The sequence below is a fragment of the Aquarana catesbeiana genome, linkage group LG09 (assembly GCF_042186555.1).
Source record: "Aquarana catesbeiana isolate 2022-GZ linkage group LG09, ASM4218655v1, whole genome shotgun sequence".
Taxonomy (NCBI): Eukaryota; Metazoa; Chordata; class Amphibia; order Anura; family Ranidae; genus Aquarana; species Aquarana catesbeiana.
In genome coordinates, this window is record NC_133332.1 from 193,284,877 (window position 1) to 193,297,192 (window position 12,316).

The following is a 12,316-nucleotide window of genomic DNA, read 5'->3' on the forward strand; positions in this document are numbered from 1 at the left end:
CGGTAAATTATCAATGAATATTACAACATTCAGTGAGCTCATAAACGTATGAGTAAGTTGTTTTACTTACAGTGAAGCATTAACCAGCTTCCATATCATACATATCTGTTGGTAGAAGGCAAACCGATGCAGATTAAATGTAAAAGAAAGTGGAAGGGGGTATTAGTGAGGTAACTCAATTTATTTCATAGGTTCTAATATGAGATTTCATTTAGTTGTGGTTGGGGGATATCTTCATTTCCAACATCTTGGGATTATGCTTTTATCTGTGTTAAAGGCATGGGACACAATGAAGCACTTATAGACCTATAGATTGTTTTTAGCAATGGAACAATATACTGTACAAAAAGAATAATTCAGAAATCCGGTTTGTAGCAAGAATAAATCTTTTCACAAGTACATTGTAGTCCACCTAGGTGTATCAGTCTATTTGACCACAGACTGTTCAGCACAAATCATGTAGTTCAGGCCGAATGGTAATCATTCTTCAAGCTGACTCAACTAGGTGTTTTGTAACTCATTTCTTCCACCCCAATTGATAGAAGAAGAAGATGTTAACTAAACATCTTCGACTATCTATACAAAGGGCTGCTGAAAACAGAGAGTTGTGATTGAGGTGTCTTATGGCACCACTGTACACTACCACTAGGGCAGCCATGGACAAATTACTCTACTCTACTCTACTCTTTGCTGCAGTTTTGTCATGGCTGGTTCACAAAATAATAGAAAATGTATAAGCTGAAATTCTGGATATCTGGCTACCAGATTCCTTACCCTTCTTTGACACATAATGGGGAAAAGAGAAGACACCTAGCTTAGACCAACAATGTTTGCTGTGAAACAGATATGCAGTGTTGAGGAATCCCTACATAGTTAACCAGCTGTTCTAGTTCTACTGTCCGGTGATCTTAAATGAGATCTCCAGTCAAATAGCGAAACAGAGACACATGAACTGTTTTACCTGCCAAATAACTGTAACCATTATGGGATTAATTCACTAAAGGCAAATACACTGTGCACTTTGCAAAGTTGCACTCTTCAAGAGCAGTTGCTCCAGAGCTTAGTAAAATGAGCAGAAGCACTGCTGACTTCCAGCATCCAATCATGTGCATGTGATTGGGTGTTCTTTGTAAAGTGAAGCTTTACCTCATTCACTAAGCTCCGGAACAGCTCCGGAGCAGTTGCACTTGCAGATTGTCTATTGAAAGTCTATTGGTCTTTAGTAAATCAACCCCCATGCATTACACCCCAAAAACATTAAAGCAAATCTACAGGAAATCAGGGTAAAACCTAAAACATGTGTCAATCGATATACAGTATGCAGATTGTTTTACATGCCAGCAGATTTCTCTTCATAAAGGTGTGTGATTCAGACAACTCTGCCACCCGCCACACTCAGCATCTTGTAATTTTTCAGCCCTGTCACATTCATAAATCATTGTCCAGATAGCAGACAACTGTCACAGAAAGCTGGTAAACTGAACCAGAGGTGTTACCTGCCCAGCTATACACGTGGCAGAGGTGTGTGAATCACAACACTGGCTGAACCGAACTAAAAAACTTTTTGTGCATAAATCAAACTACGTGCTGTATATGCAGTTCAGCAGTATTTGGCAGGTTGCATTGGCTTTTTGCTTTTGGGATGTCCTTTATAACAGTAGTTATTGTTGGTTGGCTATATGTTTCTGTGGAATCCTGAACATAGGGTCATACAGTCTATTAAACTGTGGCATCCCCATGCAGTAAACAATACAATGTCTGTGGGTCACATTAACAGATGGCAGTACAGGGACTTTGCATTGTGGTAACTGTAAGTTGCACCACTGCTCTCAGTCCGTCTGTTGCCCTGTACACACGATCGGACTTTCCGACGGAAAATGTGCGATCAGAGCTTGTTGTTGGAAATTCCGACCGTGTGTAGGCTCCATCGGACTTTTTCCATTGGAATTTCCGACACACAAAGTTTGAGAGCTGGATCTAAAATTTTCCGACAACAAAATTCGTTTGCGTAAATTCCGATTGTGTGTAGACAATTCACCGACGCACAAAGTGCCACGCATGCTCAGAATCTAGCAGAAGAACCCCACTGGCTATTGAACTTCATTTTTCTCAGCTCGTCGTAAGTGTTGTACGTCACCGCGTTCTTGACGTTTAATATTTCCGACCAACTTTGTGTGACTGTGTGTATGCAAGACAAGTTTGAGCCAACATCCATCTGAAGAAATCTGATGGATTTTGTTGTCAGAATGTGCGATTGTGTGTACGAGGCATTCGTGTTCGGATCCTAATATAAGGTGCTTATTATATATTGGTGATCCCTGAGGTGCACGGGTGTTCTTATATCAAGTTGCATGCAGGTACGATAAAGTAGTTGTTCACCAAATTAGTAACAAAAGACACAGGAAATAGATTTTTTAGTAGCCAAGAAGAAAGAGAAAATTCTAGGGCAGAAAAGAAAAGGCAGCTGAACCAAGTGAAGAAAAAGAAAACTGTACTTGGGGAGAAACTTGCTATCAAACAAACATCAATATTTGTGTGGCCTTTGTGTTGTGGAATAATTGTTGCAGAGTAAATGTAGGTACGCAATTATTTGTCAGATATAATACTTTGGGTGGTTTCCGTCTCATTTTTTTTACATTATGAAAAATTCAATAAGAGGATAATAGAGGTGTAAAGAACTGGTACTACCAGAGTCCCCTCAAGATACAAAAATGCCAGTAGGTACCATTCACCCATATATGAAAAATCTGTTTCCATTGTACTTTCCCTTTGGTAATATTAAAATATGCACAATGTGAATTGGGCTGCAATGTGGATTGATTTACTGTCAGGTAACCTGTATCTGCATTTTACAGGGAGATGATATCCTGGACAGAAGTTCCGAACTTATCTACACTGGAGAGATGCAGTGGGTCTACCAGCCGTATGGACGCCAGCAACAGAGAGTATTCTTCCTATTTGATCACCAGTTGGTTCTCTGTAAAAAGGTGAAAGTTTCCAAATATGTGTCTGCAAATTATGTGACTGATGGAAGCTAATGTAGTTTTCTATATTATTTTGAGACCATCGCATGTGGCACTAAAAATATTAGTGGAGAAGCGTTCTCCTTGGTGGACACCCATGCGGGCGCACTCCCGAGTCCTGCTTATGCGTGAATTCACACAGAAAGCAGGACTCGGCCCCGCCCCCCCCCCGCATCATTGGATTTGATTGACAGCAACGTGAGCCAATGGCTGCGCTGCTATCAATCTATCCAATTAGGACACAAGACAACAGCTAGATCTGGTGTGCTTGTTCCCAGGCGGAGAAAGACAGCGTTCAGGTAAGTAAAACAGGGGGGGGGGGCTGCAGCACTACAGAAGGTTTTTCAGCTTAAGAACAAAAGACAAATATATTTTACAATACAAATAACTGAAAAAGAAGCATCATATAAAGATATACCAATATGTTATCATACATGCACAAGATCCCACCCCACAGTTCATTTAGCCAGACTAAAGCAGATTCTAAACCACGGACACTATGTACATTTTTACTGAAACAGGGAGAAGATCTAGGCAGAATTTACAGCAAATGGTGAACATCAATACACATAGATATATACCAGAAAAAGTCTGCAGCTGGCATGCTGACACTTATTGGTTGATTTACTAAAGGCAAATAGACTGTGCACTTTGCAAATTGCAGCTGCACTCTGCAAGTGCAGTTGCTCCAGAGCTTAGTAAATGAGCAGAAGCTCTGCTGACATCCATCTGATACAGCATCTGTCCCCTGCTGCCTCTGCACCAAGAACTGAGCAATCACAGACCACTGATCACTTAGTTCTCGGTCTTCGGTGAACAGATAGCCCTTGACTGTCAGTCGCCGGCTCTCTGCTCTGCCCCTCCAGCGCTCACTGGAGTGCTGGGCTATGGAGTGGGTGGGGGTGGCTGGCTCAGCCATCTGCCGGTCAGGCATTTGGGCGGACCCTGACATTAAAGAGGAATTGAAGTCTGCTCACATAATTTGTAATAAAAACATCTTTGCCATTCTGAAGCTTCCCTCCAACCACTTTGCATATTATTTTATATATACTGTGCTTCTGTACTTGCCAAATATGCTGCAGAAATCTCCCTCCACTAAGTCTGGCTGCAACCATTTTAACTGTGGGCAGCTGAAGCTGCTGCCTGTTCACTTCCAGGATTTACACAGACACACACCTCCAGCTCTGCAGCCTTGCAGCTCTCATTGGCCCTCTTATGACTCACCCCCTTCCCTTCCTGGCAAACTCTCATGAGAGTGAGAGAGAAAGCTGTGCATGATATCATAAGCCCAGGCTAATTGCCAGACAAGAAACAGGAAGTGGGCTGTATAAGGTTATTTACTGGCAAAAAAAAAAATGTTTTACTATCCAAAGTTAAAACAACAAGAGCAGAAGATTTAATAGATGAAAAGATGAAAAAATGACTGAAGTTCCACTTTAAGGTCAGGATCTCTCCAGAGTCTGGAATGGGTAAGTGAAGTAGACTGAATACGCAAACACACCAAACACATACAAGTGCAAAAAAAGCACACTCCTGTGATCCCCAGGAAATGTGGGACCAAAAGAGCGTTGTCTTTTCTAATTGCTAGTGAGGTCAAATTGACATGTGTTTTCAACTGCAGTGATGAGAAAATTTGAGGAAGAAGGATGGAAAGTGTTTTTCAAACGAACAAATTTCTTATGCCCCGTACACACGGTCGGATTTTCCGACGGAAAATGTGTGATAGGACCTTGTTGTCGGAAACTCCGACTGTGTGTAGGCTCCATCACACATTTTCCATCGGATTTTCCGACATAGAAAGTTTGAGAGCAGGATATAAAATTTTCCGACAACAAAATCCGTTGTCGGAAATTCCGATCGTGTGTATAAAAATCCGACGGACAAAGTGTCACGCATGCTCAGAATAAATAAAGAGATGAAAGCTATTGGCCACTGCCCCGTTTATTGTCCCGACGTACGTGTTTTACGTCACCGCGTTTAGAACGATCGGATTTTCCGACAACTTTGTGTGACCGTGTGTATGCAAGACAAGTTTGAGCCAACATCCGTGGGAAAAAATCCTAGGATTTTGTTGTCGGAATGTCCGAACAAAGTCCGACCGTGTGTACGGGGCATAACAGTGAATGTAGATTTTGTTTGGGAAAGTGCATTTACTCCAAAACTGAATGACAAAAAACAAGAGTTTCTTGTAAGTGATGTAAGGAAGTACTTTTGAATGACATTCGACAAGTCATTAAATCTACTAATCGGAATTATCATATGAATGTTCATTCAAGATATTACAAGTCATGGGCATCTTTAGAAACGGTGCTCAGGCTTGTTGTGTCCCATAAACATCAAAATAACAAGAAATGCTGGCAACTCGATTGGTTCTTCTTAAATCTTTATTGAGCACTAACAGCAGTGCGACATCTAAAGTGCTAACATGCTTCGGCCGTAGCCTTATAGCAAAAATTCATTATTTTCCTCAAAATTCTACAAACAATACGTGAAAGAAGTTTGTTTGAAATCCTTGCAAATTTTTTTTTTTTAAATGAAAAAATCACATGTACATAGTGCTCACAGCTTTTATCATGACACTCAAAATTGAGCTCAAGTGCATCCTGTTTCCACTGATCATTCTTGAGATGTTTCTACACCTTAAATAGAGTCCACAAATTCAGTTGATTGGACATGATTTGGAAAGGCACACACCTGTCTACATAAGGTCCCACAGTTAACAGTGCATATCAGAGCTCAAACCAAGCCATGAAGTCAAAGGAATTGTCTGTAGACCTCCGAGACAGGTTTGTTTTGAGGCACAGATCTGGGGAAGGGTACAAAAATTTTCTGCAACATTGAAGGTCCCAATGAGCACAGTGGCCTCTATCATCCCTAAATGAAAGAAGTTTGGAACCACCATGACTGTTCCTAGAGTGGGCTGCCCGGCCAAAACTGAGTGATCGGGGGAGAAAGGCCTTAGTCAGGGAGGTGACCAAGAACCCGATGGTCACTCTAACAGAACTCCAGTGTTTCTCTGTGGAGAGAGAAGAACCCTCCAGAAGAACAACCATCTCTGCAGCACTCCATCAATCAGGCCTGTATGGTAAAGTGGCCAGACGGAAGTCACTCCTCAGTGAAAGGCACATGACAGTCCACCTGGAGTTTACCAAAAGGCGCCTGAAGGCACCATGAGAGACAAAATTCTCTGGTCTGATGAAACAAAGATTGAACTATTTAGCCTGAATGGCAAGTGCCATGTCTGGAGGAAACCAGGCATCGCTCATCACCTGGCCAATGCACAGTAAAGCATGGTGGTAGCAGCATCACGTTGTGGGAATGTTTTTTAGCGGCAGGAACTGGGTGACTAGTCAGGATAGAGGGAAAGAGGAATGCAGCAACGTACAGAACATCCTTGTTGAAAACGTGCTCCAGAGCGCTCTGGACCTTAGACTGGGGGGAAGGTTCATCTTCCAACAGGACAACAACTCTAAGCACACAGCCAAGATAAAAAAGGAGTGGCTACAGGACAACTCTGTGAATTTCCTTGAGTGACTCAGCCAGAGCCCAGACTTAAAACCAATTGAACATCTCTGGAGAGATCTGAAAATGGCTGTGCACAGATGGACCCCATCCAACCTGATGGAGCTTGAGAGGTCCTACAAAGAAGAATGGGAGAAACTGCCCAAAATTAGGTGTGCCAAGCTGGTAGCATCATATTCAAAAAGACTTGAGGCTGTAATTGATGCCAAAGGTGCTTCACCAAAAGTATTGCGCAAAGGCTGTGAATACTTATGTACATGTGATTATTTTATTTTTTAATAAATTTGCAAAGATTTCAAAAACGCCTTTCACATTGTCATTATGGGGATTTATTTGTAGAATTTTTAAGAAAATAATGAATTTAATACATTTTGGAATAAGGCCGTAACAGAACAAAATGTGGAAAAAGTAAAGTGCTGTGAATATATTCCGGATGCACTGTACACCTTTTGAAGTAGAGAAGCTATGTCCTATTGTGTATGGACACTTTCATTCACAGTAAGTTGTTAGCATTTTATTTGAAGTTATTTTGAAACTGTTCTTTAAGCCCATACTTTACAAAGCAACATGTTATATAACAGACTTAATGATTATTTCAAGAAATAAAAATAATAATCCTATATTTTGCTGTACACTTATTTATTTATTTTCAATATACTGTACAGTTTATGTCTTATATTTCTTTGTAATATCAAATACCTTAAAGACTATAAAGGAAACATTATGAGATTAAACGGGTAAAGCAGCATTATTGTGTTAGTAATTATCAGATAAACATTCTTAACGTTTATGCCAGCATTCCACAATGCACCATTAAGGCAGATATGAACCCCATTAATTACACCTACGCTATATAAAGCCTGTAATGCTTGGTGAGCAACATGCAGTGTTCCATTCATTACTACTATTTAAACAGATTGTAGTAGAAAGTAATATGTAGTTCAGCTAGCACATTTATTTTTCCTTAAGCACTGTTTATAAAAGGAAAGCACAATATGGATGATTTAATATAGAATTCCACATAGTGATTTGAAAATTAATTCAAATGAATAAGGGGGTTTGGTGTGGTAAGTCAAGACAACTTGAAGGCACTATTCATTTAATAAAAAATAGGGCCATTTATGGGTTTTTGAGGACTTTTGGTGAAGGGACCTGGTTATCAATACAAATATCACAGGGACTGGAATACGGGTACACAATCTATGCAGGTAAATAGAAACTGGAGTACAAGTTAGCTCAGAAAAACACTCAACCAGCTGATGGTGCTATGGTAAAACAGGAACAGTGGCAGTAGAGACAGACTGGAGAGTGCAAAATCAGGTGCAGGTATGCATGGTAGCCAATCTGCTCCTAGCTTCAATTTGTTCAATTAAGTTTTGGAAAAAAAACTGGAGGCTGATTGGTTTCTATGCAGAGATATTTTGTACCCTCTCACTGTACCCCAAAGTGTTAGTATGCTGTTTGTACAGTATCGAGTATATACAGTATAGTTCTGACACTAGGTGGTAGTGTCATTCCCAGTCTGTTGTTCTTTTTAATGGAACTACATGGTTACAATGTAGTTTCCCATCTCTGTTCTCCTGTTGTATTCAACCAAAACAGGAAGGGCTCAGCCATGTATCCAGCAACATTTTGACTGATAAGAGTCATATCTGCAGCAGCTTTTCAAGAGGCTATATGTTGTGGACCCAGCTGCAGCCAGAGTACTTAACCACTTGGCCTCTGGAAGATTTACCCCCCTTCATGACCAGGCCATTTTTTGCAATACGGTACTGCGTTACTTTAACTTAAAATTGCACAGTCATGCAACACTGTACCCAAATATAATTCATGTCCTTTTTTCCCCACAAATTGAGCTTTCTTTTGGTAGAAATTGATCACCACTGCGTTTTTTTTTTTTTTTTTTGTGCTTTAAACAAAAAAAGGCCGACCATTAAAAAAAAAAAAACCTATATTTTTTACTTTCTGCTATTAAACACATCAATAAAAAAATTTAATAAATCTAACTTCTTCATAAATTAAGGCCAATATGTATTCTGCTACATCTTTCTGGTAAAGAAAACCCAATAAGCGTATATTCATACATCTAGTGACATTAGAGGTAACAGCTTTTTTATCACAAAAGGAAAAATTACAGATGAACTGTATCAGCTAAAGTGTAGTGAAGTGGTTAACACTGTCAAAGAGGAAAGACATTTAAACTGTATTTAATGTAGGCATTTTCATTTTGGGCACAGGAATCCTGAACTATAAAAAGGCTTGCTGAAGATAAACTTGCCAGTGACATAAAAACGAACTCATGCAGTCAAATAATGAAGTGTACTAGCTGTATAAATTGAAAAATTACCAGGAAATATTCTCCCCAAAGTAGCAACAGTAGAGCCTGACAGCCCCTGGACTTAATTATCTTAGGTCTATGTGATCTAATGAAAACTCAGACTCCAAGAAACAAAAAGTATTTTCTCTCATTCATTTATGGGTACTCAGGGTTGTGCTCTACCAGCTACACAGTAAACATACAGTTTCAGATAAACTTCAATACACAAGTGGTAAAACACAAGCTATTGTACCATACAATACAGAACAAGATTGTGTTGCAGAGAGAATGAACAGCTTCTATCACTTTCACATGAACTGCTTTTTGATAAAAACATCTCAACAACTTACTGGGAGAAGCAATTATGATGGCCTGCTATCTCCAAAACTGCTTACCTGGAAAAGCAACAGAGAAATCTCCATATGCATTATGGAATGGAAAGAAGTCTGACATGAAACACATCAAAATCTTTGCAAGCAGAGCATACATACATATTACAAAAGAAAAGCATACCCAATGGGAAACTTGTGCTAAGGAAGGTATATTTGTCAGCTGCACAGAGTCTCAAAAGGGTTAAAGCATTGTTCATCTAAATACCAATAAGGTAACAATCAGCAGAAGTATAATTATTCATACAACACTTGCAATATGTGTCAAAGACCTCATGAAGTAACACAGTCAGCATTGTCTGAATAACAACCTGAACAAGAGGTACCATGAGTACTGCAGGAAAAGGAACAGAACATCACTGAAATTGTCAGTGGTGATTTATCAACTGAACTGAAGAATTTTAACCACATGAAACATTAATCAGAAAATCAGCAACATCCAATAAGGGTACCCCGGCTAAACGCTTGTCATAGATGGTTTGTACAATGCTACAGTCTGAGACATCATCATGGGAAGAAATATCAATGCTACCTGTTCATGAGAAGCGAATGTGGATTAAAGCTGTAGGTGAAGACCAGCTCCAAGCTAGGTAGATACACCAATGGAAGCAGCCCACCTTAAGTCGGATGCTCTTCTACTGAACAATGGACAGTACAGACAAACAATGGAGGCACTTTGATACATTGCAACTACTACACATTTAGATATAGGAGCTGCCATGTCACTTCACTTCAGGTGTGAAAGTAAGCCACTACCAAAGCCAAAGTTTGAAGAACTTTGAAAGAAGTTTGGACTTCTCTGAAAAGTACCCGTAATTGCCCCCCCCCCCCCCTTTTTCCAACCCCAAATTAAGAAATCAATATTTTAAACATAAAACAGAACACATTTTTATTTAGTAATTACCGCAGGTAACGTTTACATAAAAGTACATTATGCAGCATATCACTTTATTCAGCCTCTGTTGCATCACTGTTCTCTTCTTCATCACTGTTAGTTCCAGACAGAATTTCTGCAACTTCTTTTGAGTCACTGTCTATATATGTGAGATCATCCTCAGTTCCGTCCATGGCATTGCTGATTCACATTTCTTTAAGGACTTCAATCACCTCTTGTTTGACGACATACCATGAGTTTAGGACCCAATTGCAGACCTCAGTAATGGTTGTTTTTTTCACTCTTCCTGTCGGTGTCAAGTTATCACCTGCTTTTTGCATCCAACTATTCCATTCTTCTCTCATCAGGGCTTTAAATGGCTTGTTGATTGAAACATCTAGTGGCTGTAGCTGACCTGTAAGTCCACCAGGAATAATTGCTAGGTGTGATACAACCCTTTTTGTCTTTTCTGGTAAATGTGCTCGGAATTGATCAAAGACCAGCAGAGCTGGCTTCTTTAAGAGCCCTCCAGGTCTTCTGGACATTTGCAAACCAAATGGCCATAAGGTTTTCATTCATCCATCCCTTCTCTTGAACTTGCACAATAATGCCATGTGGTATGGTCTCTTTAGGATATTTCCTCTTAAAAATAAGCATAGGAGGCAGTTTAGTACCATCTGTACAGCATGAAAGCACAGCAGTATAGTGTGCCTTTTCATGGCCACTTGTTTTGATTGCCACCGTTTTAATTCCTTTTCACATCAACAGTTCTGTTGGAAGGCACATCAAAATTGAGAGGCATCTCATCCATGTTTGCAATCTGACTTGGTTCAAAATCATATCTTTTCCTAAGTTGTTTGACCTAGGAGTGAAACTGTTGGATTTTATCCTCATAAACTAGTTGCATTTTCTGAGCTAACTGTGTTCGTGTTCTCATGGCCAACCTCTCCTCATGAAATTGAAGCACCAATTTGCCTTTCCTGTAAAATAAACAATGTTCATTTTGCTTGCAAACATTCTTACCTGACATTGAATAAGCTTGGTTGATACACATAAGCCACTCTGGCGCTGCTCCATAATCCAAGTCTTAAGTCCCTGTTCCAAGTTTGGCCATTTTGCTGGTTTTCCTCTTAAAGCCGCCTTCTTTTTTTGGCATCTTAAGGAGTTGTTCTTCCTGTTTTCTCCACTGTCTGACCAGTGGGAGGAGGTCCAAACAGTCTCTCTCCATGTTTTTTTGCATAGCTGACTACATTCAGTTTGATTATCGCTTACTGGTTATTTTTTTATTTTCTGATATCTTAGGCTGTGAACGCTCTGGTCCCTGTTGCATCTGCACACTTTCCACCTCCAACGGGATCACATAAGCGCACTCTCCACCTCCAGCTGACGCCAGTAACATACGGCTCGTGATTGGAGGAAGCCTGTTTGACAAGCTATGGGCAGCTATGCACCCGCATGGCTCTCTCCCAGGCTGACTATGTATAAGGCGCCCCTCAATTTCAGTCTAACGATTTTAGAAAAAAGTAGCATCTTATACACATAAAAATATGATTGTTGCTTCGTGGGTGCGTGAGCATGCTGTTCATACAGACATAGGCGTAACAACTATTCTTATCTATTATACTAATGATTTAGTAGTCATTGGGTAGTAGTGTTATTCTTAATTAATTGTAATTTCTAGTAAAACTACACAACTATGTTATTTCCTTTTTCTGTGTTCCTTTTGTTTTCATTGAAAACAAGAAGGGCACAGCCATGTGTCCAGTAGCATCTTGACTGGTAAGAGTCATATCTGCACAGCTTCTTAACACATAGAGCAGACACAGCACAAAACAGACTGTGCCAGTGGAAACTGGAAGAGGTAGATGGAAGGCAAACATAATCAATTACAAGACAAGGTTAAAGTGTAAGTTCACCTTTACAGAAAAATCTGTAAGGTGAACTTACACAGGACCCCCATCCTCACCCCCCCCAGCCCCGCCGACCTGCAGTGCGGCGATCTCCCATTCTGAGCCCCACTATAGCCGCCTCATGGGTCCAGGGCTTAGAAATCCCCTCTGCATTTACTTTTCTTCTTCCCCGCTAAGAGGATGGGCTATGCGGGTTCTGATTGGTTGGCGCCACCCATATGACGGTGCCAACCAATTAGAATGCTCCTAAACATTCCTCCTGATGGGGTACATTTAGGAGA

General features: G+C 40.3%; 1 protein-coding gene across 2 annotated transcripts in view; it reads left to right on the forward strand.

Moving 5' to 3' along the window:
* The window catches only part of ARHGEF9 (Cdc42 guanine nucleotide exchange factor 9), a 653,254-nt gene that overhangs the window by 589,299 nt on the left and 51,639 nt on the right, over window positions 1-12,316 (forward strand). For both annotated transcript variants that reach the window (XM_073599469.1, XM_073599470.1), the window contains one exon: window positions 2,856-2,987. In XM_073599469.1, the coding sequence (XP_073455570.1) occupies window positions 2,856-2,987 (132 nt within the window). The remainder of the gene's footprint in view (window positions 1-2,855; window positions 2,988-12,316) is intronic.